The sequence below is a fragment of the Sturnira hondurensis genome, unplaced genomic scaffold (assembly GCF_014824575.4).
Source record: "Sturnira hondurensis isolate 20B ecotype Veracruz unplaced genomic scaffold, ASM1482457v3 Scaffold0019006, whole genome shotgun sequence".
NCBI classification, from domain to species: Eukaryota; Metazoa; Chordata; class Mammalia; order Chiroptera; family Phyllostomidae; genus Sturnira; species Sturnira hondurensis.
Genome location: NW_028091637.1, coordinates 10,788,927 through 10,816,611, shown reverse-complemented (window position 1 = coordinate 10,816,611; position 27,685 = coordinate 10,788,927). Strand labels below are relative to the sequence as shown.

The 27,685-nt window shown below is 40.3% G+C and overlaps 1 protein-coding gene across 2 annotated transcripts in view; it reads right to left on the bottom strand.

The window, feature by feature from the left end:
• PDCD6IP (programmed cell death 6 interacting protein) overlaps window positions 1-21,226 on the bottom strand; it is a 60,947-nt gene extending 39,721 nt beyond the window's left edge. The window contains exons 1-6 of one of the 2 annotated variants that reach the window (XM_037070834.1): window positions 20,864-21,226; window positions 14,824-14,878; window positions 13,099-13,168; window positions 6,927-7,054; window positions 2,676-2,829; window positions 1,409-1,509 (exon numbers count right to left, since the gene is read on the bottom strand). In XM_037070834.1, the coding sequence (XP_036926729.1) occupies window positions 1,409-1,509; window positions 2,676-2,829; window positions 6,927-7,054; window positions 13,099-13,168; window positions 14,824-14,878; window positions 20,864-21,072 (717 nt within the window). In that variant the 5' untranslated portion in view covers window positions 21,073-21,226. The remainder of the gene's footprint in view (window positions 1-1,408; window positions 1,510-2,675; window positions 2,830-6,926; window positions 7,055-13,098; window positions 13,169-14,823; window positions 14,879-20,863) is intronic. The other variant, XM_037070835.1, reaches the window with a different exon arrangement.
• Between the last annotated feature and the right edge of the window lie 6,459 nt (window positions 21,227-27,685).

The following is a 27,685-nucleotide window of genomic DNA, read 5'->3' as shown; positions in this document are numbered from 1 at the left end:
AGAGAGAATCAAAAACTAAATTACTACCTGTGTGCTTTCATGTCTCCCAGTGAATAATATCCTAGCTTCCTGGATCACTACTTGCAGAAATTTCAGTTTTATAACTAAAATATGAAAATATCTTATGAGCTTATAGCAAAAAGGCAAAAATAAAAGACCCCCAAATCTCAAACTGCACTCATGCAAGTTCTCAAGTTAAGGCTGAAGCAACCTGGTGCTTAAACAGGAGGTGTTCAAGGAATGCTGCAGAGGGGGCTTCCAGGTCTTCGCAGGTGACATCCTTCTCTCCGTGACAAGACTGAACTAATGGGCCAACGGTATGGAACAGCACACGGTGCCGCTGACCGTGAGGCCTTTCAGATGAAAGAGCAGAGAGGAAATTCCAAGTCTCTTTTTAAAAAGTTACACTATTAATACACTCAAGAGTCCTTGGCAAATATCAACTAATCTCTAGGTGTATTCTAAATCTCCAGGAATCTTCACATTGTACATTTTCTGACTAAACTAACATGTTCTGTTGCTACACTGACATGTTTTTTTAGTCCACCACAAAACTGTCTGCAATTTCGTAATTTTAAAAAAATTCCTGAATGACTTAATCGATAAATGCCCCTACAAAAGATCATGTGACAAACACCACCTGCTATCATACAGATGAAAATCATTCCTCAAACATTTCTGAAAGAGTAGCTGACCTGTACTACTTTCCATTCAATCACTGTTTCCCTTTCTAATCATTCTAAATGTACTTATTAGTCTAATCCTTTGCTTTGCCATTTATAAATAATCGTCACTGACTAGTCATTTCAAATGCCACTTCAGAAAAGTTTACATTAAAATAATTAATACTTCCTGTGATATGTGAGTTAAAGATGGTTGTTTCCTTAGCTGTCCAATGGCAGCCCAATTTTTAATTCCTGCTGACAAAATTTAATTCTAATCAAAGTACTGGATGAATTTGTTAAGTTTCCTTTTCCTTTTTCTTTAAGTCTGTTCTGGCGCTTTAAGACTCATCTTTAAGAAAACAGGACAATAATTAAAAGTGTGAATAATCAACATGCTCAAGTATTCATGCTTGTACCAAATCACCAATGATTCAGAACTACATAGTACCTTGACTTGATAAAGTCACTAGAGACAAATACTCAAAAATTTCCAGAAAGAGATTTAGCTTGGAAAAACAGGTTTAGTGAAGGGCAGAGGCAAAGGCATCCCCTAAATATAAAGTAAATTTTCATGCATCTTATATTTAAAAAAAAAAAATTCTACATATATATTCTTCAAATGCCTCTCCTAAAATTCCAAAAATCTTTATGAAACATAACTTTCAACTTGCTTCTTGTGCACCAAAATATCCAAGTATTTCCACATGCAAAACAGTCAAGTGTATATGAAAACAATAACTGACCTTGGGGAAAATATCTTTATACTGACACTGCTTGAAAGCATCACCAAAATAATCTGCAGCTTGATTAGCCAATTTAGCTATGATGGCATCTTTCATTTTGTCTGAAATGAAATAGTAAATTGACCATTATAATTAAAATAAATGTAATTAATCTGATACATCATGATTGTCCATCTGTCTTTAAAAAATCCTTATCAATGAAATCAGTTCATCTGCATGAAACTTAATTATTCCTCAGGCAAACACAAAGAGTCAGAAAATAGCTTAGCGTTGCCAGGAGCCAGGAAACAGGGGAGCAGAGGGTAACCGCCAATAGGTATGAGGTTTCTTTCTGAGATGATGATAATGTTCTAAACTAAGATAGTAGTAATGGTTAAAACAACTCTGGATATATTAAAACAATGAAGTGTATACTATAAAGGGTGCATTTTACTGTATAGGCATTCTATCTCAATATGTGTTACTTTGAAAGAAAAAATTACTCCAGTTCCTACTGCTCCCACACGATGACTGTTCCCTTATTTCCAACTTCTCTGCACTTACATATTCAGCCCATATTCTAATCTGTCACACTAACTTACATGACTTACAGAATTGATCTTTCTCCTCGTTCACAGAGCCAGAGACTCTGCCTAGACGGCTCAGTCTTGTCAGTTAGGTCTGGATGAAATGAGAGTTTCTCAAAAATACTCACCCTGACTAATGAATCTAAGTTGGCGTGACTCCCCCTGTATCCTTATCCCTCAGCCAGACCAGACCCCCAGCCATTATCACACAACCCATCTTATTTTCTTTATAGAAATAATCTCTCTCTAAAATTACCTTAGCTATTTAATTTCTTTCTTACTGCCTCCCCACACTAAAATACAAGCCTCCAGAAATAAGAACACTTGTTTGTCTCCAAAGTCTATTTATCTAGAGCCTAGAACAGTGACTAGAACACAGAAAGTACCCAATAAATATTTGCTAACTGAATGTATTTCTGACATATTACAAACCTATGTAAATATTATTCCAGAGTTCAGTGTTTCAAGAAATAGCTAAGTATCCATTTTATAAAAGACTTCAAATACAGCTTACATTCTTAAATGGGCATTTGTACCACCTTAAGTTCAGAAAAGGAAAGCTGAAAATTTTCAATAACGCATGTGTCAAGTTCAAAGAGAAAAGCTCTACACCAAACATGTTACATTCTAATCACCTTCTAATTTTAAAAACCTATCACTTCTTTTCACATGCAACAAAATGGAGGACAAACTGAAATTACCTCTTGTGGCCTTTAAAAAAAATACTTCTTGGGCCTGTGCCAGCATGACAAGGCTGAGGGTCCCAACAGTGTCTGGAGATATGTCCACAGTCGGCTCTCGATTTAAGGCAGATAAAACCGTCTCTTTAATATGCAAAAAGGCACCACTAGCAAACTAGAGGGGGGAAAAAAGAATTTCTTTAAAATTTATAGGAACTCAGAAAGACTTAATTTTCTACTGGTACACACACAATCACTCCAACTGCTAACTTAATTGAACAGTTATATTTAAAATTTTATATTGTGCAAAAACAGATCTAAAACATCTGACATATAGACAGTAAAGGTATTTTTCTAAAACACTATAGAGTAATAGGAAATTTAACAAAGATTAAAAGTCAGTTGCAACAAAAAAGTATATTAATGAGACAAACTGAGAAAGCTTACTTTTATTTTTTTAATATATTTTATTGATTATACCATTACAGTTGTTCTATTCCCCCTCTTCATTCCCCTCCACCCGCACACTCCCTCCCCACCATTCTCCCCCACCTTAGTTTATAACCACGTGTCTCAAGTTCTTTAGATTCTGTGTTTCCCCCACTATTCTCGCCCTCCCCCTATCTATTTTCTACCTACCATCTATGCTATTTTCTGTACCTTCTCCCCACTTCTCCTCCTCCCACTCCCCTGTTGCTAACCCTCCATGTGTTCTTCATTTCTATGGTTCCACTCCTGATCTAGCTGTCCTCTTGGTTTGCTTTTGTTTTAGGTGTGGTTGTTAATAACTGTGTGTTTGCTGTCCTTTCACTGTTAATATTTTTCATCTTCTTTTTCTTATATAAGTCCCTTTAGCATTTCATATAATAAAAGTCTTGGTGATGATGAACTCCTTGAACTTGACCTTATCTGAGAAGCACTTTATCTGTCCTTCCATTCTAAATGAAAGTTTTGCTGGATAAAGCAATCTTGGCTGTAGGTCTTTGGATTTCATGACTTGGAATACTTCTTTCCAGCCCCTTCTTGCCTGTAAGGACTCTTTTGAGAAATCTGCTGACAGTCTGATGGGTACTCCTTTGTAGGTGACTGTCCCCTTATCTCTTGCTGCTTCTAGGATTCTCTCCTTCATTTTAGTCTTGGCTAATGTAATTATGATGTGCCTTGGTGTGTTCCTTCTTGGTCCAACTTCTTTGGCACTCTCTGAGCTTCCTGGATTTCCTGGAAGTCTATTTCCTTTGCCAGACTGGGGAAGTTCTCCTTTATTATTTGTTCAAATAAGTTTTCCACTTGTGGCTGTTTCTTTCCCCCTCCTGGTACCCCTATAATCCGGATGTTGGAACATTTAAAGATGTCCTGGAGGTTCCTAAGCCTCTCGTAGTTTTTTTGAATTCTCATTTCTTCATTCCTTTCTGGTAGGATGTTTTGTTCTTCCTTCTGGTCCATTCCATTGATCTGAGTCCCAGTTTCCTTTCCATCACTATTGGTTTCCTGTGCATCTCCCTTCATTTCAATTAGTTTAGCCTTCATATGTTCCTCTAATTTGTGACTATAATCAACCAGTTCTGTGAGCATCCTGATAAACAGTGCCTTAAATTGTGCTTCTGAGAGGCTGGCAATTTCTCGGATGCTTAGAGTTATTGGCTCTGGGACTTTGAGTTCTTCTTACGCCATCTTTTGGGCTGTTCGTGCCTGTTCTGTAGCAGGATCGCAGTCCTAAGGTGTTCACTAGAGCAGGGCAACTAAGTCACTGGGTTGTGATGTTGTATGTGGGGGCGGGGTCAAAGAGTAGCAATGGCGTTCCGTCTGCCGCCTGCCGCCACGGCCCCCACTGGAGCCGTAGCTGCCACCGTCACTGGGCCCACGCGTTCCGTCCCACTGCACGGGAGTGCGCCACTGCTGTCAGCCCTTGCCCCCTGGGGCCTGCGTGGTCTGTCTCACTGTGCGCGAATGTGCGACCGTGGTCAGTCTACCCCGCACCCCGACTGGTTCCAGGCTGCCTGCGCGCCTAGGTCGGGGGACCTGTCCTGCCTGACCCTGCTCCGCTGCTGGCTCCGTCCCTCTTACCGTCCCCGTTGAATGGTTAGATGTAGTCGGACTTCCGTATAATTCAATTTTCTGTCCTTTGGCTGTGTCTTTGTTCTCCAAACCTTAGTTGTACTCAAACTTGGTTGTGGGAGAAGGCACAGTGTTTCCACCTATGCCTCCATCTTGGCATAAGTCTAGAGATAGCTCATTTTTAGATATACTTCCTCAAAACTAACATGAGAACAGAGGCAGGGATAAAATATTCAATGTTTTTAGTTCTAAAATGATCCTGGTTTGGTTCCAGAAAATGGTCTCTCAAATAATTAAATACACCATACCAGGGGAACCTCAAATACCACAGTACAGATACCTAGTTCTCTAAGAACAACATTACCATCCATCGCTAATGACTTCAATTTGACTTTCAGAGCTCCTTAATGAAACGTTACCCATCAGATCTGCCTTCCCAATTACAGTTTTCTAAGATTAGCCTTAAAATAACTTGGCTTTTGTGAAACAAACGACACTAGAAAAAAGAAAGCAGTCTGCCTGGGGTTAAAAGGTGTTGTGGGTTATACAGATAAGCTACGCAGAGTTAACACAACGTTAACTATTTAAAACGAACATGTGATGCCCTGGCTGGTGTGGCTCAGTTGACAGGAGTGTCATCCCTCAAAACAAAAAGTTGTGGGTTCACTCCTCCCTCAGGGCACATACCTAGGTGGTTGGTTCGGTCCCCATTTGGGATGCGTACAGGGGCAACCAATCCATGTTTCTCTCTCCCTCTCTTATTTCCTCCCTCCCTCCCTCCACCTCTCCCTTACTCTCTCTCTAAAAGCAATGAAAAAATAGCCTCAGATGAGGATAAAAAAAATTACACAGTGAACAGAATGTTTTCTGCAGTTGTGAAGTATCATAAAAGAATGAAGCAAGGGATCCAGCCTCTCGATCACAGAAGTGAAGCTGAAGGCCTACAGAGGCTCAAGGACCTTACACAGGGGCACGTGGCTTCTGGGTGGCAAACAGCCCAGACAAGCATCTATGTCTTGTAAAACCACCAAGTTCTCTCTCTACCACAGCAGACAACCTGCTGTGAATCACAGCGATGACTCACAGACTAGAATGTGTCCTCAATAATTCAGAATGCCTGCTAAGATCTCACATGCCAATTAACAATTACAGTTAACAGACAACTAAATAAAAGTCTACTTCACCACATTTTAAAATATGTGCTATTTGTGGTCTTGAAAAGGCATATATGCATCATGTTTGTCATCTGATTGTATAGCAAGCAACAACATGCAGTACATTGTCTGCTTAGTCTTCGAGTATGTTTTCCTCCCACTTTCCTGAAACAGTATTCCTCACCCCTCCCCTACACAATGGGAAAAATCAGACTCCACCTCTGAGACAATCAGATTCCAGAGCCATTGGAGAGAGTGGTAGGTCCATTTGGAATTCCATTAAATTTGGAATCAAGGCACCTAAAACCCTAATGGACCACTTTATTAACACTTCTGCCTTAAGTCTCCTTGTCTATAACATGAGAATGACATTATATAACAGGCATCGCAAGGCTTATCTGAGAGTCAAATAATGTATACGAAAGAACTCTGTAAATTATAAGGCAGCATAAAATATAAAAACATGACTATAGATGTTATCACTGAACAAAAATCACTGTTCTTTAAACTGAAACAAAAACTGAAAGCTGAATAATAGAACTGTCACAAAAAGCATATGCCATACTAGTAAGTGACAGTATAACGTTACATATCTGACCATATTTAAATATGGCCTCTCAAAATGTGTCAGAGTTAAACTTTCGTTGCTAAGAAGTCTTAATTTTTATGACTCTGATGAAATTTTATGTGTATCTCACTGTAAGGAAAAACATATATGAAAATAATGTACACATTTTTTAATGAAGTCATTCATTTAAAAGGGATTTACCAAAGATTTCATCTCACACACTCCGTAATTTCTCCCAACGTTTGCTGAGCCTTTACTATGTGCCAGGCACTGTGCTAGGTGCTGGGTACACAATGGTGAGGAAAAACAGAGCTGGTTTACAGGTAACTGGTTTACCTAAGGGTCTCAAAAATATAAATCAACTCATTAAAAAGTATATTACTTTTCAAGAAAATATCTGTGTGTACAGAAACATCTATAAACCTAAATGCAAATTATTTTCAATTCAATCCAACTTGGTGTTGATAATTATGTAGTAGCCACTGTTCTGCATACCTGGTAATGCTTAGCAGCGATTTTCAATCCTTCATCATTATCCAGGTTCTGCTCTGCTGCAATCTGGCTAGCTAAGGCTGCACAATTGAACAACACACAGCTCTTTTCATATCCTAAGCTTGCAAGAGCTGTAAAAAATTGAGAAGAAAAAATTGATCAGATTATTTTTTCTAAAAAAAATTAATTTTTCAAAGAGAAATACTATAACCACTATACCACTGCCTCTCACAAAAACAAGTTTCCAGACCCGTTTTCTCACCCATAACACGCTTCCGTATTTCTAGCCCCACTAGCAGGCATTTACTGCCAAAGTGACAGTCCCGTCATCTAAAATTCAGCAGATTAATATATTACTCTTTCCTTCCCTTTATATCCACACTGTTATTAATCAGGTTCAAAATGAAAAGTCATTCTCACATCATATTTCACTTAATTTCAAATAAATTATTTCTATTTTTCCATCACTTCTCTCAAAATTATATCCTCCCACCACATTTAAACCAATTCCTCACTACTACAATCCTAAACCAATGCCGGAAGCTCCAAGATGGCCTTCCATGCCTCACTCGCTTATGCCAATACACCTCTCAGGAGCTAACAAATTATTTGTTTGCTTAAAATACAACTCTGGTCAAGAATCTACACACCTCACATCTACTCAGAGAACTGCTATTTTAAAAAAAGAAGAAGAAAAAAGAATAATTGTTGGCAAGCATGTGGAGAAGCTGGAACCATTGTACAATGCTGGTGGGTTAGCTGCCGTGGAAAACAGTACGGCAGTTCCCCCCAAATCAGAAATAAAATGCCATGTGATACAATAATTCCACTTCTAGGTATCCACCCCAAAGAACTGCAAGTATGGTCTCACAGCAGTATCTGTACACCCTTGTTAATTGCAGTATCATTCACAATAGTCCAAAGACAGAACCCAGGCGATACATACACACAATGGACTATTATTCGGCATTAAAAAGGAAGGAAACCCTGTCACATGCTGCCACATGCATGGATGGACCTTGAAGACATTATGCTAAGTGAAATAAAACAAATTCTAAATGGTTCCACTTATATGAGGTACTTAAAGTCAAATTCATAAAAAGCAGAAACAGACTGGCGATTACCAAAAACTAGAGGAAAAGGTGAAGAGTTGTTATTAAAAAGTACAGAGGCTTAGTTTTGTCAGATCAATAGTTCTAGAGATCTGTTTCACAACAATGTGGATATACTTAACACTACTGAACTTAAAATTGGTTAAGATAGTAAATTTCATGTGTTTTTTTACCATAATAAAAAGAAAATTCAATCACAGTGATATTTCAAGGAATGTGCCAGACACTGAGCACCAAGCAAAATGAGAAGTCTCCTTACCAAAAAAAAAAAAAAACCCTCTGAAGAAACCACCAAGAAGAATCACAACACTATAGCTGCCTGTGCCACAGAGAAGCGCCAATTCCCACCTAACCTCCAACCCTGTTCTAGCCTCCTCACCCTACAGTAAAGCAGTTACACACCAGTTACTCTAACCTACTTTCTTGAACATATGAAAAACCCAAAATAACCAGGATGTGAGGAAACCCTGCAAGAAAATAAAGATGAAAGTAAACTGAAAAATTGTGCCCAGTGCAAACAAAGATGATTCCAGTAATAAAAAACACTTCAAACATCCTAATTAGCATCCTCCAAGAGAGTCAAAGGTGGTACCTCCATAAAACAAGAACAGGATGTTACTTAGAAAGGAAAATCCATAAATAAGAAAAAGCTAGTAAAATTAAAAACCTGACTGCTCAAAATTTTTCAAAAGAAATGTTGGAAAGCAACATCTAGGTAGCCCACAAAGTCAAAGAACTGGACAATGTCAGAGTTATGAGCTGCTCAGAATGACAGCCAACTCAGCATTCCAAAGAAGAGGAAATTCTCAAAGAAAAGAACAGAAATTTTCCAGGGATAAAGGAAGTTATGAGTCTTCAAATTGAAAGGGGCAACAATGCCGTACAGAAGGAACAAAATGAGAATTACTAGATCTTTTGAGATTTCTAAACACAAATGATAAAGAAAAAATTGTAAAAATCTCCCCAAGAAAACAGAAACAGGTTGTGTACAAAAGAAGAATCAGACTTTTCACCAGTAACACCCGATAGTAAAAGGCAAAGAAACAATGACTTCAAATTCTGAATAGACATCATTCCAATTCAACAAATATATATTAAGGCCAGCGTGGCTAGAAAAAAGAGAGCGGGGGACAAAACGCAGTCAATCATGTCAAGGAGGTAGAAGAGAGACAACTCGTGCTGTCAAGCTTTTAGCTTTCCCTGAGTGCAATGTGACGTCAACCGAGTTTTGAACGGAGATTCACTCAGCCCACCCGTGGGCAGCGGACCGCCCAGGAAGCCACGCTGGTGAAAGGAGGGAGGAACCTCTGCAGTCAGGTGCGGAGGGGGCGGTGTCTCCAACTAGGAAGGCAGGAGCAGATGTGCTGAGAGGGATCTTCTGACCTTTTCTCCAAAAGCTACCTGAGAACATATTTTCTATCCAGAAAACAAAAGCTCTCACTCAGGAAGCAGTAACCATACAGGATGCTAGTTATGGAGCAAATCTGGAGGACAAAGAGTCCAGACTTCCTATGGAACTGATGGATGTGACTGGATGTGACTTCCTATCACATCTAGACTCAAGTAAGAAAATAAAAGAGCCGCCCTGGCTGGTGTAGCTCAGTGGATTGAGCACGGGCCTGTGAAGCAAAGGTTCACTGGTTTGATTCCCAGTCAGGGCACATGCCTGGGTTGCAGGCCAGGTCCCCAGTAGGGGAAGCATGAGAGGCAACCACACATTGATGTTTCTCTCTCTCTGTTTCTCCTTCCCTTCCCCTCTCTCTAAAAATAAATAAATAAAATATTTTTAAAAAAAAAAGAAAAAGAAAATAAAAGAGGCCGTAAGTGAGACTCTCAGGAAAGGAATGACAGAGAAATAAATAATGAGACTGAGAGTTTGGAAAAATCTCGAGAATATGATAAAAGCACAGAATGTCTAAGGTGGTGGATCAACTTCCACACACACAGGGCAATATAAGAAAGTCATGGTTAAATACAAAGCAACTGGTCCCACTGTATTAACAAGGAGTCTGCGAACTTCAGGATGAATGAAATCTATTCCAAGCAACAGATAAGGGTAAACCTTTTAGATGCAAGAACCAGATCTATTATTATATTTCCATAAACACTGTATTTCCCATAAACATTATCAACTCAGGCTATAGTCTGGATTTTTATTGAAATTTCTCATTTACAAAAGACTGTGCGGAAACTTTTTTTCATACAATTAAATCTTACCTCTTTTCCTTTATGATCTCTTCTATCAGATCTAAACTTAAACAGTTTTCTTAAAAAAGTAAATATTTGCCCTGGCCTGGTAGCTCAATTGTTTAGAGTATTGTCCCGGTACACAAGGTTGCAGGTTCGATTACCAGTCAGGGCATACAAGTAGCAACCAATTAATGCATAAAAAAGTGGAACAACAAATCAATATCTCTCTCCCTCTCCCTCCCCTCCTCCTTCCCTCTTACTCTCTCATATCAAAATTTTTTAAAAATAATAAAACAAATATTCAATTCTCCTTTCAACAGACTCTTTTCTTAATATTTAACTCCTCCCTATTGCTACCTGAGCTCTTCTTTTTAACAGTAAGCTTTTCAAAATGAAAATAGCTTGATTATATAGTTTTTCTAGAATTTAAATAATTGTTTAAAAAAACTACAAAAGAAAGCCGAAATCACCCAACAGGCTACACCTCCCAGAGTTGTTCACTGTTAATAATAATGCAACAGCTCTGGCTTGCAATAGGCCTTTTATTCAATATTCTACAGAGACAGCTTTAAATGCCAAATATATATTTACATTATCCTTCTTAGTATTCTAAAATTACACAATATTCTAATGAATGAGTAGCTCATGCATTAAGTAAGACATTACTAAAGGACATTTAATTCCCAAAATTTGCTACTAGAAATGTGTTGATAAACTACCTCCTTCTTCAAGTTTTTTTTGTTTGTTTGCCGCCCACCTCTTGCCCACCTCTTCCCGGAGCTTCATCCTCTAACCCATCTCACGTAAGTGTCATTTAGTTCTGCTGCCACCTGCTCCTTATTCCAGCCTACATCTGCTTGTCACAACAGCACTACAAATCCTTTTCTTGACCTTGCCTTTCTCTCATCATAATGTGCCCTTTACCCCCAAATCTTTACTTCAAGTTTTCCAAAATAAACAATCCACATTGGCTGTTTCCATTTCATTACTTCTGGTCCACTCCTTAACCTGATGCAATCTGGCTTCTTCAGCATGCCCCTAGTGAAACCTCTTTCATTACCAAATCCAGTGACCTCTGCTACTTTACATGACCTGTCCTCTGCCCTAATGACTCTGTCAATAATGTTCCAACCTGGATGAACATCAGAGTCACCTGGAGATATTTTCAGAGACACTAATACCAGTGCATCGTCCTGAAGTTTCTTCCTATCGCATCTGGCATTCTGTAAATTTACCTTCAAGATAGAGCTGTACCTTTAACACTTCCCCAGGTAATTCTAATATGGAGCCAGGTTCAGGAACGACTGGGCCACGTGGTCTCTGAAACTCTTCCTGCATTCAATATCATGTCTCTATTTTCCCCTGGTTCCTCAGAGATCTGAAAGCTTTTTCTCAGCCTCATTCCCAGGAATCTCTTCCACTGTTTCCCCAAATGTTGTATTCTTTAGCTCTGGCTTTCACACTTCTCCCAATCTACTCCACCAGAAGACATAAATTTATTATCATTTAATGATAACTGTTCCCAAATCTATGTCTCTACCTCTTTTGAACTATAAATCCATTATTTCCAAATGCCAAAGAAACATTTCTACCCAGATGTACCACAGAAAACTCAAACTCAACCTGTCTATTGAAAGGAATAAATATCCAACAGGTCAAACCACGTCATAAACCTTGAAGTCCACCCTCAACTCTTCTCTTCCCTCTGACTGACAGCAGAACTGACCAGTTTCACCTCTGAAACGTCTCAGTCCCGCCCCTTCTCCTCCGACCCACAATGCTCCTTGTCTAATTTCATCCATAAATCTCACACATCTCCTGACTGGCCTGCTTCTCCCTAGTCTCTGGAGTTGGGCTCTCTGGATTCATACCTGGCTTCATTAAATCCCTTCCACATGGCCTATATAGTCACTAATCTTTCTAAATCAGTTTGCTCAGCTGTCAAAAACAGTGCCTTTGTGCATCAGGCTATTGGGGAGTTCAGTAAGACGGTATGGGTAAAGCCCCTTCCACAGTACCTGGATGGAATACGTACTCAATAAATGTCAGCTATTAACATGTACGAGGGAAGGGGACAAAAGTCATGAATACACTATTTACAACTCTTCACAAACTACTTCCCACTGTATTCACCCTCCATAACCACCAATTCGACCTATGGTTTCAAGCCTTAACAATAATTAATATTATTTGAACATGTACTATATATAATTTATACTGAATATTGTAATGTAACAGTATGTAATATATTCTATAATACATATGGAGCACATATAACAAATATGGTTATTTATAATACTAATATTATTCATTGCAGCTAATATTTACCAAGTACTATTCTAAGGACCGTACATGTATTCACTCACTTAATACACACAAGAACCCAGAAGGTAAATAGTACCTCACAGTACTATTCCCCACTTCACACAGATAAGAAAATAAGGCACAGAGAAGTCACGTGCCAAGCTAGTAGCTAAAAAGAGCTTCAATCTTTTGACCTCTGGTCATAGTGTTCTGCCTTTAATGTTATTTTCTACTGGGAAAAACAAAATTCTTCCTTCAAGGGCTAACTCAGACACTGCTTGCATTCGATCACCCATGCTCCCCTCAGTCCATCCATCCACTGACCCACCTCCTCCCCAACCAGCCTAAATAAAGCTGTCTTACTCACGTTTACAACTAGGACAGTGCCTGGCAAGGCATCGGCTCTCTACGAATATTTGGAAATGGCATTAAAGTTGAAGTTAAAAAGAAAATAAAATGTAAAGAACTTCACTATTTAAAAAGAGGCATGGAGAGCAATTCTAAAAAACCGAACTAAAATAAAGTGCTTAGACCAAGTTTCCTACCATTTTTATTTAAAAATTACATACCCAACTTTACAGATCCTCCAAAAAGGGAGCCTTTATCAAAAGCATCCTTCCAGGTAAATGTCAAGCAGATCTTGAGTAGAGAAAAAATAACAAGTTACGTTACCTTCTTGGATCTCATTAAATATTAAGTCTCTTTCAAAAAAAAAATTCCCAATGCTAAAACAGACAAAAGCTTCAACCTATTTAAAACATTCTCTTCTCCAACCAACCAATCCAATTCTTTTCCTGGCCACACATTTTGTTTCTTTTCTCTTTTTTTAAAGTAAAATACTGGCACTAAGTTAATTCAGATTGGTCACTCTGCTTCAGTAATTGTACATATTCTGTCTTCTTCAGAACACATGATCTTATTCATCTTTATAAACATACAATGAACTGAACAGACTAGGAACTTAATTGTCAAATAAGCCAAGAGAAGCACTTTGTAGTAGAAAATGAAGCACTCCAGGTTTCCCCAGAAGATGAAATAAAAACTATTCCATGAAGACAAAAGTAAAAGAATGCTTATCTTGGTGAACAGAATAAGATGGTTTATTTCTTGATTTGGGTCGTGGTTATACTCGCATACTTGTTTTATGAAGATTCAAGCTATACACATACATTCAGTTTTGCGTATTCTATACATGAATAAAAGGTTTAATTTTAATAAATCGAATCTTTTACTTCCAAAATATTCCATACATGAAGACTTAAAAGAACTTAGTCTTTTTTAAATCATGTGTTGCAATCAAATTTTTTAACTCTAGAGAAATTTTCAATAGGCACAAAACCAGGGAGAATATCATAAGGAACCCACAGATACCTAATCACCAGTTTTTAGCCTTTTGCCCACCTCCCACCCTAAACACTCACATACTTTTTTTCCTAAAGTATTTTAAAGTAAATCTCAACATACTGTAAAAGCTTTAGTACAGGAATGTTTCGAGTATTTTTCATTAACTATTTTAAAATGTAGAAATGTCACAAAAATTAAAAACTGTCAAAAAGTCCAGTAAATAAAACTGTAAGAAATCATCAGCCTTTTATAAAAAGTAAAGTTGACATTCAAAAGTATAACATCCAATCATAACAGCATCTGCAATACATGCAACATAACTTGTGAAAATTTTTATAAAGTACACAAACCAGAACATACTTCCTGAATTATAAAGTTTCCTTCTTAATCTGTAAAGCCAAATGGTAGAACAGTATAGATTAATCAATCAATAAGCCCTATCAATATATACAATGCTATTTTAAAAAATTGTGTTTGTATATATGCATGCAGTCCAGTGCTCTACATGAGCCCAGAAGCTCCTGAGGAACAACAGGAACAGAATTACAGGAGACATCCTTCAAACAGACAAAGATTCATATCAGATGGGCTTAAAGCTTCTAATTTGTATTAAAAAGTCTCATAAAATGCCCTGGCTGGTGTAGCTCAGTGGATTGAGCACGGGCCTGCGAACCAAAGGATCGCAGTTTGATTCCCAGTCAGGGCACATGCCTGGGTTGCAGGCCAGTTCCCAGCAGGGGACACATGAAAAGCAACCACATATTGATGTTTCTCCCCCTCTCTCCTTCCCTTCTTATCTAAAGATAAATAAATAAAATCTTTTTTTAAAAAAGTCTCATAAAAACCTGAAGAAGAGGCACCATTTATTTTCATAAAATGATACCACGAGCAGGAGGAAATGGATGACTTGCCATTGTCATATAACTACACAAATTAAATAAATGACTTACTTGATTTTCAGAAAATGGGAACTTGGGTTCAATGGAGCAGACCTGATCATAGTATCTAAAACAAAGAGCAAAAGTAAAAATTAACAGAGCTAAACACTATACACATTTATGTAAATACAACTGGTTAAAGAGAACACACTAAAATCATGCGTGCTTTCTTTGAGTGACCCTCAAATCAACTAGCCATTTTGAAGTTAGTGAACATACATGTTGAATGTGTACACCAGAAACAAAATGCATGCAATAAAAAAACTGTCACACAAAAATACATGCTCTCACTGAAAAAAAAAATATCTGTCAACTATTATTACTTAAATGCAAGGATCTACCCAAGAAAACCAAAATATTTCTTAAAATACTATTTCTTATTAGAGTAACGGTTGATCCATTGAGTAAATTAGTATTTCTGGGAAACTGCTCATTGAAACAGGTCTGCCAACTTTCAGATACGTTTTGGGTACCCCCACTTCTGTCAGTCACCACTGCCACAGCGGTCACCAAAGCTACTATCCTCCCTCTAAGGTAAACTAACCCAAGTTTCCTGGTCAGCCTGCCCTACTTTCTCCTTTCTCATTCTTCCCATATGTTTTTCACAGAGCAGCCAGAATGACCTTCAAACATGAAGCAGTCTTCCCCCTCACCAGGATGACCTTTGAGCTAGCAAGGGGAGAGGAGGTATCCATCCAAGGCCAAGCTTTCCAACTGGCCTCTACTATTTCCTCCTTCCCTCATCATCTCCCAGCGCCCCACTCCCTCATCAGGGCTATCTTCCCAATGGTGATGTCTGAGGCCAAGTTCCTGGGGAAGGGGCAACATGCCTGAGATCCAGTTTCTGCTGGCACGGCCATGAGTTTGGTTACAAACAGGAAGAACTCAGCAGATAAGTAAATACACTGAAGACAATGGGAACCGGCAGAGAAAGGAATTACTAATCAGGGAAGAATAAATTCTGTGGCTTTGGACCTTTGGAATTAGAGGTATCAATGTGAACTCATGTTTTAATATAGTAGAAAGTTACAAAAACAGATATAGGGGTGTGTCTGTGTGTCATAAATGTGTCTGTTGAAAGGCTCCAGAAGCAGTAACACCTAGGTAGCAAAAAGTGAACCTTGTATCCAGATAAATGACCCTCTGCATTAAAAGGAGCCAGTGCTCCTTACAGATATGAGTAACCTCATGGCTCAGACTGAGAAAAATGAAGATTTCAAGCCTAAAACATCTTGCTACACCAGAAAGTTAAGGAAGTATTCAAAAATTGATGAGAATATATCAAAAGGACACAGGAACTAGCTTTAAGGAGCTCCCACTAACCAAGCCTAGAAAAATTTAAATAAGATAAATCATAACCCAGTTGGGAAAATAAGAACATCATCCTGAAGTAAATAAAACAAACAGGTGAATAAGGAAAGCTCCACCCTACTGTTACAATGTCAACTAATAAATCTAGAAGAACGTAGAAAGATCAGCATTTGGCACCTTTTAGAGTATAACAGCTGATTCAGGTGAGATTCATCAATGGATAACAAAACATAAAAGTCTGATGGAAACGGGATTACACATAATCTCTAAGTATACTCCCACAAAATAACTGCTAATTAGTATAACATATTAATTAACTGTGAAGTTAGGAAACCTGGGAGACGCCATCTTAATCAAGTGGTAAAAGTTAACCTTACCAGCAACGGAGCAAATCAAATGTTCTTGATATGCACTAAAAAGAACACAGCACCACTTCAGAGCACAGGTGGCAAACATTAGGCCCAGAGGCCAAATCTGGCCCCCACCTTATTTTATCCACCCAGCACCTTGTTTCTACCCAGCAGCAGCTCCAAGCTTCTCGCCCCTACTTAAGGAACAGTTACATTTATACAGTCCTAAAATTACATTCAGCCCTTTGAAGGCAACCACGAGGCTGATGTGGTCCCCGATGAAAATGAGTTCGACACCCTGCTTTAGTGGTACTACTGCCCCAAAATGCATAAATCACAAGAAAATATGAAACAAATCCTTATTGAAAAACATTCTACAAAGTAACTACCCTGTACTCTTCAAATATGTCAAGGTCGTGAAAGATGAGGAATAAGAAACTATTCCAGATTGAAGGAAACTAAAAAGATAACAATTAAAGGCAACACAGGATCCTGGAATGGATCCCAAGTCTATAAGCATTACTAGGAGAATCAACAAAACTTTAATGAACTCTATGGATTAAATGGATTCAATCAATGTTAATGTCATGATTTTCAAAGTTGTACTGTAGTTATGTAGGAGAGTATTCTTGTATTTAGGAAACAAACACTGAAGTATTAAGTGCTCAAAACCTATAACGGATTCCCATGATTCTTTAAACCATATCTAAAAATGTTGACAAAATCTGGCATTACCTGGCCATTAATTAACTCTCCAAGCCTCATCTCAGAATATTCTCTACATATTCTAGTCTAAAGTATGCTCTCTCCTAGCCTTGGCCTGCACACATTTTTTTATCGGTACCTGGAAATTTTTCTCATCACTATTTCCCACCTTTCTTGTCTAGGCTAACAAGTCATCAAATAAGCCTCTCCTCATTCATTCATGCATTCATCCATTCAACAAATATATACTGATAGCTTACTGTGCAAAAAACACAGTTGTAAGACATAGGAGTTCAGCAGTAAACAAACACTTTAAAATATGTGTGCCCTTGTGGCCCTAGCCCGGTCGCTCAATTGGTTAGAGTGTCACCCCAATACACCACCTGCATGCAGCCAAAAGCAGACTCAGAAAAACATACAGTCCTAAAACCCTAAAATAAAACTAGACCTAGTTTCTAAAAAGAAAGCGGTAGCACCCTGACTGATGAGGCTCAGTTGGTTGGGCGTCCTCCCACAAAGCCAAAGGATGCCAGTTCAATTCCCAGTCAGGGCACAAGCCTAGATAACAGGTGTTCCTCCAGACCAGGACACGTACAAGAGGCAACCTATCCATGTTTCTCTCTTACATTCATCTTTCTTTCCCTCTTTCTCCCTCCCTTCCCCTTGCTCTAAAAAATAAATAGATATTTTAAGAAAGAAAAACAGAAAGAGGTGGCTGCAAACCTTTAGCAAATCTGATCAAAGGGGAAAGCCATACATAACACATGCACAACATTAGGAATAAGAAAAAAATTGTAAATACAGATTTCAAGAATAAAACATTTCACTAGGACTTCTGTGCAACAAACACCATAAACACAACTGAGAGACAAGAAACAGATTTAAAGATGATACTTGCAATATACATAAGAAAAAGGGATAATGCCAGGAAAGGTAAATTAACTCCTAAAAATCAGTAAGGAAAAAACTAGCAACCTGGAAAATGGGCAAAGAAAAAGAACAAACAACTCACAGAAAAAAAGAAGCTAAGTGACAAGTGAATGAAGAAATCAAGGCACTGCAACCTAAAATAAGGTACTATCTCTCATCCATCAGTTTAACAAAAAGCAGTAATTGGAGTTATTAATCAACAGGTATTAGGAAAAACTTTATTTATTGCTTTGAAAGAAATATTGGCTGTGTCATTCCACTCATTTGCACATTCACTGGCTGACTCTTCCATTTGCCCTGAACAGAGATTCAACCCACACCCTTGCCATGTAGGGAAGACGCTCTAACCAACTGAGCTACTCAGCTCAGGCACTAACTTCTATTCATTAGGAATTATCTAACCTCCCCTTTTTGAAATTTTATTTAACAGTTCATTAAGTTGAAAATATCTAAATTAACATTCAGTTTACACAATTATTCAACATAATTATTAAAGATATTCTGCTTGCCCCCACCAGTGTGGGTCAGTTGGTTGGAAGTCATCCCACAAGGCCAAGAGTAGTCAGTTTGATTCTGGGTCAGGGCACAGCCGCAGTTGTGAGTTTGTCCCCAGTTAAGGGGCACACGAGAGGCACCTTATCAACGTTTCTCTCCCTTTCTCCCTCCCTTCCCCTCTCTCTAAAAATAAATAAATGGAATCCTTTAAAAAGAAATATTATGCCCTGGCTGGTGTAGCTCAGTGGATTGAGCGCGGGCCTGCGAACCACACGATCGCGGTTCGATTCCCAGTCAGGGCACATGCCTGGGTTGCAGGCCAGTTCCCGGTTCCCTGCAGGGAACGAATGAGAGGCAACCATACATTGATATTTCTCTCTCTCTCCTTCCCTTCCCCTCTAAGAAAAATAAATAAAATAAAAAAAAAAAAAGAAAAAACCAGTCTTTTCAATATTAAAAATCTAAGTTTAAAAAAAAAAAGAAATATTTTGCTTGAATGGAACAAACATCTCACAAATATTTCATTTTTACAGCACATATACCCATTATAAAATTTAATAGACTATAGTACATCTGTTAGCTTACCCTAACTCCACTAGAAGGGTAGGAAGGGGGGGGGGGGATGTAGTTGATAATGATCTAGGAGATGATAATACAGAATTGACCTCTGTAGCACAGATTAAAGGGATGAACAAATGAATGAAATGTCAAAGTTCACAGCAAAGCCCTAACAGCACCACCATCCACTATTCTCTCTCGTTTGTTAGCCTTAAACCCATGCACCAAATGTCAATGAAGAGCCCAAGCACCTTGAGGGTTGGAACCAAAACAAACACCCTAGTCAGCAAGATTGTTATCATGTATCATAGTGTTCATTATACCATGCTTTCTTAGTACCACTAGTGAGAAATCCTCACTGAACACTATTCGTGTTTACATAAAAACTGCTTTGGAGATTTCTGTCAAGTGTGTTAATTCTAAAGAATGCCTACGCATTCCTAGGTTAACTTTTTAAAAAATGCTCAATCGATTTTTACAACCCAACAGTCTTATCTTTAAAACTGATACCAAAGAGATCTTAATCTCTCTAAGCAACCTATTCAATATCCTCCTTTTGGGGAACCAGATCTTTCACAATCCATCCACATTGCCTCGATCCACCGGGGATGCAGAAAAACCAGCTGAGTGACTCAGACAAGGGCAACTACATTAGCACATTTTCCACCATCATAAATGGGCACCAGCCAACCCAATCAGAGGCCTGCCATGAGCTACGTGGAAAGCAGCACTCTCTTACTTATGAGGGTTATGACCACTGTAATTGTAGACGACCTGCCGGTGGCCATCTCTCCCAATACAAAACTAAGAGGGAACAACATCGAGGCAAGAGGATATCCAGGGACGCCAAAATCTGAAGCAGCAGTTATTACCTAAACTTTTCAGTTACCGGGACAAATAAGCTAGCTTAACGTGGGTTTCTCCTACTTACGTCCTAAAACAGCTATGTCTCTCCTGTTAAACAAGGAGAATTAGTTACATGCAGGAAACGAAATCATCGACAAGGTAGGCAAAATAAAATTTTTACATTATGAAGTGCTATAAAAATGTTCTGTCTTTCTAAACGGAAAGTACCAGCATGAGCTCAATAAACATTTGTAAAATAACAAATGTACTCCAAAATGACTTTAGGCCATTTGTTCTGAACCTTCTATTATGTCCCTCAAATTTCATTTCAGATCACTGAAGTTCCTAACCCTCGGAATTCTCTGTCATTAAATTATGATGAACTTAGGAAGATGGCTAATTTCAACTGGACAATATAATAAGTAACAGCGTTTGTTCCAGTGTCCCAATTCTCCCACTTCCCTTAAGCAACTACTAAGTTAAAATCTAAATCTGGCCAAGAAATACAAAACACAGGGGAGGGAAGTCTCAGTTAAAGATCCCCCCACCCCCCCAAAAAAGAAATGTGGCAAAAAGAGATCAGTAACGTTCAGACGGCCCATCCCTGGTATCCGGTCCACCGAGCCGGGCGGACCACCGGCTACTGCAAGCCGGCAGGACCCGCGGGCAGTCAGCGGCAGCCAGCGAGGCCGCTTCTGCTCACGAGGAAGGAATGCAGACCGCACCTACGCACCCGGCCGGGCCAGGGCGGGGCGGCCAGGACCCGGCCTTGGCTGTGAGGGAGGGAAGCAGGAAAGGCGAGGGAAGGAAGGAGTCGGCAGGCTGCAGACTCCGGCCCCGCGCCCGCCCCGGCCCACCTCAGCAGCGTCTCCAGCGCGCCCTCATGTTTGTCCAGCGGGCGGCCGAGGGCGGCGCGGCGCAGCTTGCTGAGCTCCTCCGCCGCCCGGCAGTACTGGGCCTGCTCCTCCCCGCCGCTCGGGTAGGTCTGCTGGATGAACTTCACCAGCGGCTTGGCCAGGTCCACCTCCGAGGTCTTTTTCAGCTGTACCGAGATGAACGAAGACATGGCGAGCACCTCGGTCGCCGTTCCGGCCCAACAAACTGCAGGACAGCGACGAGGCCGGGGACCGCAGGGGTACCGGGCAGGCTTACCGGCGGACCCACCAGCGGACGGACGAGCGCTCGGCTTGAGCTTCGGTCCGGCCACTTCCGGGAGCTCCCGCGCAGGCGCCCTGGGCGCGCCGCCGGCGGTCACGTGAGGGAGTCTGGGCGGTGGCTCAGCTCACCTGGCCCCCAAGGGGCCTGAGCCTCGCGAAGAAATTCGTGCCTTATTCTCAGGTGGAATTCTTCGCTTCTTTACCGCCGCGACGGGTAGACAGACGCTTTCACGTGAAAGTAACCATTCCCCCCGTCGCAGAACTCGGTGAGGTCCTGTTACTGCCCCTCCCCGGGGTTTGTGGCGGCCACCTGTGGGAGACCGTCCAGTGTCAGTGTTATTGTGACCTATGGCAGTTTTCCTTTCACGCGCTGTTGTGCACAGGCACTGAAGGCACAGTAACCCTGCAAAGCCAAGCCCCTACCATTTATACTGCAGGTAAGCACGCAGATACCAAAGTGGACAGAAAAAGCTTCATGGTACAAAAAAAACGAGGTTCTTGGAATGTGGGATATTAGAGTCCCTTAGAAGAACCGAATTTAAACAAGATAATTAGAGAAGGCTTTTCTGAGAAGGGAGACTTAAAATGACCAATGTGAGGAGGTGGGTAACAGAAGAAGGGGGAAATGGCAAGGAGAATGGGGGCAAGGGAGAGACTCCCAGAGCCGGGGACAGCAAGTGCAGAGGCCCAGGAGGCAGCGCTTCCTGTGTTCGAGGAGTTGAAGCCAACACTGTTGCAAAAACTCTAAAAGCAAGTAAAGAATGGAACGGAATAAAGTTGGAAGAGTAAGGAAGCATCAACTCATTGAAAACCTTGTATGCCAAGTTAAAAAATTTGTATAGTGGAATAAAGCGAAGGAAGCTCTTAAATGGCAGTTAAGCAATAGTGACATTATGCAATCTACAATTTTAAAAGGCCACCTTGGCCCCTGACTGGTGTAGCTCAGTGGACTGAGCACCAGTCTGTAAACCAAACAGTCGTCAGTTCGATTCCCAGTCACAGCACATGTCTGGGTTGTGGGCCAGGTCCCCAGTAGGGAGGGCTCAGGAGCCAACCACACACTGATATTTTTCTCCTCTTTGCCCTCCTCTTCCCTTCTGTCTAAAAATGAATAAATAAAATCTTAAAAAATAAAAAGGCCCCTTATGCATCAATCTCATATGGAATCTCTTGATGAGATGTAGTGTGAAGTATGCAATATCATCTGTGATGTATTCCAGGCAAAAAAATATTGAACTTGAATCTATGCAACCTTCACATCTAACACAATTTGTAAGAAACTTAGGGGAGAGAAGAGCAAATTAAATAATACCATAGGAAGTAACCAAATACAAAAAAGGAAACATTCTGGAAGATAATTGGCCCCATCTCTTCAACAATTTATTGTTATGAAAAAAAGCCACTACTCTGAAAAGAACTGTAAAAGACGTCAGAGTCTGGATTGAATTCTGGTTGGAACAGACCATCAATTAAATGCATTTTTCAGGACAATTAAGGAAATTTAAATATAAATGGACTGAGTAGAAGATGGAAATGTGTTGCCAGGAAAGATAGAGATCATTAACTGAAAAAAGGAAGCCACAGAATTGGATACAGGGGTGGACAAAACTAGGTTTACAGTTGTAATATTAATAAATAATATAATAATTTATAAACAATAAAAATAAACTGTTTCATGTACTTGCCCACCCCTGTATATGTTACAACATCTCATTTGGGTTACAAAATGCACGTGTGTGCTTAAGGTGTACTATGTAAAAAGCGGTAGCCTTGTAATGGAGTGCAGAGTGGGGGTCCTCAAAAATATCAGAGCATATTCCCCACAAACCTTAACTGGTTGGGAGAATGGAGAAGTGAATGATAAGGCATTTCAGATTATTTTGCATAACAATGGCGAGTTAATGGTTTTGGTGCCACCTGGGCAAAGGTGATTTTTAAGAGGCTCTAGTGACTCATGACATAGCCAGGGGAGGCAGATGCCCCTGTGTCACAGGGAGGTCTTGCCCTGACTAAAGATTGCAGCCAAAAAAAGATAAAAGATACAGGGAACTGGCAAAAGTTGCACATTGTAGGAGGGGCCAGATAAGAGGTCAAATAGGAAGTTCTGTATTTAAAATAAGGGTGGGCTGAAAGAGAAGGGGATTCTACCATGCAGCCAGTAGGGCGGAAGATACCATTGTGGTGTATAGTGACATAGCATCCATGCAGGCTGAAGGAAAAGGTGTAGGGAGAGAGCTGATGGAGGTGTGCAGGGACCTGCCTAGCCAAGCGTGGATTCATGGGAGATGCTTAGAGCTGAACCTAACTGTGACTGAGAATGCTGAACGCAGACTTTGGCTTCTCTGAAGGACATACTAGAAGCCGCGCTTTTGGGACGTGTGCCTCCCTGGACTCCACCATGATCCAGTGTAACACAGCACCTGTTTCCCGGAACCTTACGTGGAGGCTCAGAACAACATACCCCAGATCCTGAAGGGGAAAGCTGCAGGAGAGGATGACGACTCTGAAACCCACAAAAGCACCTTCCAGAGAGGATGGAGACTTGTTTTTGCACAGCTGGACTAAGAACAGAAAAGGATATGGGGACTTTGGGGCATGATTTTGGCTTACAGCCTGGTGGGGAGCAGGGGAAGTGCTGGGTCTCGTGGGAGAGCAGGACTCTGAGCAGGAGGCTGGAACCCTGTAGATAAAAACCTGTTTTCTACCACTTTACACCGGTTAGAATGGCCATCATAAACAAAGCAACAAACAACAAGTGTTGGAGAGGATGTGGAGAAGAGGAGACCCTAATCCATTGTTGGCGGGATTGCAGACTGGTACAACCACTATGGAAAACAGCTGTGGACCAGACATGGACCAGCCCTGGTTTGCTCCGTTACAGCATTGTGCCCTAAGGTGTTAGCAGTTGTAATCTTAGGAATTGGAAATGTGTATTTCTATTTTCTTTATTTTTGCCTATCTTTTCATGTAATTTGTACTACTTTAGTTATAAAAGTTTATAGCAATCTTTATAAATTTATTTTCATTAAAATTTTGTAGGTTAAAATAGATAAAATAGGTACTATGTAGTGAATGCGTTAAGAAGAAGGCAAGATGGGAACCGGGAGGCAAATCATGAGACCATCTTTCAGAAATCCAGGCAGGAGATCATGAAAGCTGACATTAGCAAGAGTGAGCCAGGTTGATGTATTTTAGAGTTAAACGCTGAGGAACTTAACTGATAATCAGGATAGGAAGGTGAAGAAAAGGGTGCCATTAAAGTAGTATTTGAGCCTGAACATCTGAGTGGTTAGAATCATTTACTGATACTGTAAGGAAAGCTGATGAATAATCCACTGACGGGGGCAGGGGGTGGGGTGTGTTTAAACCCAAGCACTCAGGTGGAGCCATTACACTGACAATTGTGCATATGCCGTCACAGCTCCAAGAAAAGGTCTTGTTTGGGAATCAACAGGCAGCATACAAATAATTTTCAAGTCCCCGGGACTATAAAAGAACACAAGCTAACAGGAAATACAGTATCAGTATCAGGAAATACAGTATCAGATTTTAAGACAAGATAATAGAGTACCTTGTAGGTTGGTTGACCAGACAGATCCACTGGGGAGAGAGTGAAGATTCAGAAGAGTAGAGGATGACCAAAGCAGCAGAGTCCACGGTGAGAGGAGAGGAAATGTAACCGGAGCAGGGAGGGTACACTTGGAGGGGTTCGCTGTCAGAAAGAGGAGAAATACATCATTTGTTGAGACAGGTAAAGGAAAAAAGGAAATCAACACAGATGTGGTTAATGTTGTGACATTGGTCAAGGGAAGATTAAGGCGCTCCTATCTAGTGGAACTTAGAAAAAATCCGAACTCCTTCACAGAGCATGGTCTATCTCTGCGTAGCCGGGCAGTCTCATATGTTGCCACTTGTTTCTGATTTTTCATTGCCCGGTCACATCAGTCTTATTTCAGTTTTTCCAGCTCACTAGGATTTTTCTCCCCTCGAATGACCCAGAATACTTGCCCCTTCGTATCTCAACTGATATGTCCGCTCCCTCCCTATGATACCATTTACACTGAATTCTTCATTTGTTAGTATCTAGCCCAGCCATTGTTTATTTCCTTCTAAACACTTAACCTAACTTGCAAGTAGTTCATCTGTTAATTTAATTTTTCCTGCACTTTCCCACTAGAATATAAGCTCCAGGAGCAAAAATTGTGTTTGTTTTGTATACCACTCTATCTCCATTACAGGGCCTATTCTATGCACTCAGCAAATATTTTTGGATAACTAATTGAGTTTTACTGCTTGCAAAAAAATTAGATTTCTGCTATCAAAATAGCACACCCTCCCCAATAACAGGTCCCTTTACTAATTAGGCATAGGCCAGTGGCCAAAAAAAGATGGTATATATTAGAATAAGCTAGCTCATGCTTTGCTAATAAACAATTTCAAAGTTTGTGTTTTAACATAATAAACACGTGTTTCTTGCTCACACAAAGTCTAACGGGAGAGTCAGGTGTCCAGGGTAGCTGTCCTGCAAGCGCTGTTTCAGTAAACCAGGCTGGTTTGATCTGTCAGCTCAGCCGTCTCAACCTGAGGTTCCACACAGTGGCTTTTCGCTGCCTCAGCCCTCCCGCATCCACTCACTCTTCACTGGCAAGACCTCTCACCGTGTCCCTCCTTCGGCATTATGCTAAGTTATAAAAGCCAGACAGAAAAAACAAATACTGCAGGATGCCACTTATATGTGGAATCCGGAAAAATCTAACTCGTAGAAACAGAGAGTAGAATGGTGGTAGGGGAAGAGGATAGTAAAAGAGTACAAATCTTCAGTCATTAGGTGAGTAAGGTCTGAGGATCTGATGATGACATAGAGAGTATAGTTCAAACTGCTGGGGGGCTGGGAAGGGTTGTCTTTTGTACACCCAGGAAGGAAGGGGGAACTGGAACTGGGGAGCCCTGGTGATCAATTCCCAGGATAAGTTTTGTTGCTTCCAACTTGCTTATGGTCACATTGGTTTTCCATCTCTGTGTTGAAGCTTCATAAATTATGTTCTTAGAATGTAGTCTTAGTGTGATATTTTGGAGGATATTAAATCCATAGATTTTCCTCCCAGATAATTCATAGTTCCAGTGGGCCCATTCTTACCCCCACTGATTGAACCAAGGGAAATAATTGCCTCTTTGGTAAAACAGAATCCTGATGAAAACAACTTTGAGTTTCAAAACAGAGTTTTCCAAGTCTCTTGAGACAGCAAGCCTGAAAGTAAACACTTGAGATTGTTGGAGGAGCTGATCTTTATTGAGGAGAAAAGCAGCTTATAAAAGCCAAGCCCAGAATACTCTAATAGTTTTTATAATGAATGAGAAGGTAACAGGACAAGGATTTCGATGTAAGGAAAGTTACTGAAATGTAAGAAAGAGAAAATCCTTTGGGTGTTTTGAGAGCATGAAAGTGAAAGGCAACAGGTAAATAAGGTGTCCTCCTCAGTACTCTACCCCACACTCTCAGGGTCAACCTAGAGTCTTGGGCAGGTGGGGTGCAGGGGCAGCATAAGGGGAAGGAGGTATGGATAGAAACACTCAGATAAATTGATGAACCCAATGACATCCTGTGGAAGGAATGGAAAGAGGGGAATGGTATCCGGCAGGGGCACCGGGCACTTTGTAATGTATAATAACTGTTTGTCTCCTTAGTCTATTTGTATATTTAACTTATATAAAAATAAAACAAATGAAGGTGAAAAGAGAAAATTACCCATTTTTCACATATGGGTATTTAAATTTTGTCCACATGGCATCAAAAACTGTAAAGAGTAATAGGAAAACTGTTAAGCCTTTTGTTTAGAACAGGGGTGTCAAAGTCCTTTTCACCAGGGGCTACATCAGCCTCGTGGTTGCCTTCGAAGGGCTGAAATAATTTCAGGACTGTGTAAATGTAACTACTCCTTAACTGTTAAGGAGTTGAAATTACATTCAGCCCTTTGAAGGCAACCACAGGGCTGATGTGGCCCCCAGTGAAGATGAGTTTGACACCCCTGGTTTAGAATTACTCCTAATGTAAGCCCACTCTCATCCCATTTTCTGCCGATCACATTTCCACCAGCTGCCAGTTCTCTGATATCACTCACAGCTATTTAAATAACTGCTGGCCTTTCCACCAGTGTCTGTCTTCGACGAGAGTCGTTTTACTTGGGTAAGGTAACTTTTGAGAATACATGTCAGCATTATTCTGGAAAAATTGCTTTATCAAGTAGAAACAAATATTTCTAGAGAGCTGAAAATTGTCTTGTGGTAATTCTTGACATTGAGGTCAAGTTTCAAGACTCCTATTTTCACTAAGATCCAGTATTTGTTTTAAGTACCTCAGATTGAGGGTGGAGCACCCTCACCCTCTCATTCTGATTTATGTTGTTAATTTGCTTTTAGAACTCCATAAGAATGTTTCTTCGGTCTCCCCCCCCCCCCCCCCGCCCCCGGGAATACATCATCCCTGTTCCAGATTCAGGGAGCAGTAAGGAAATGGTTACTCAT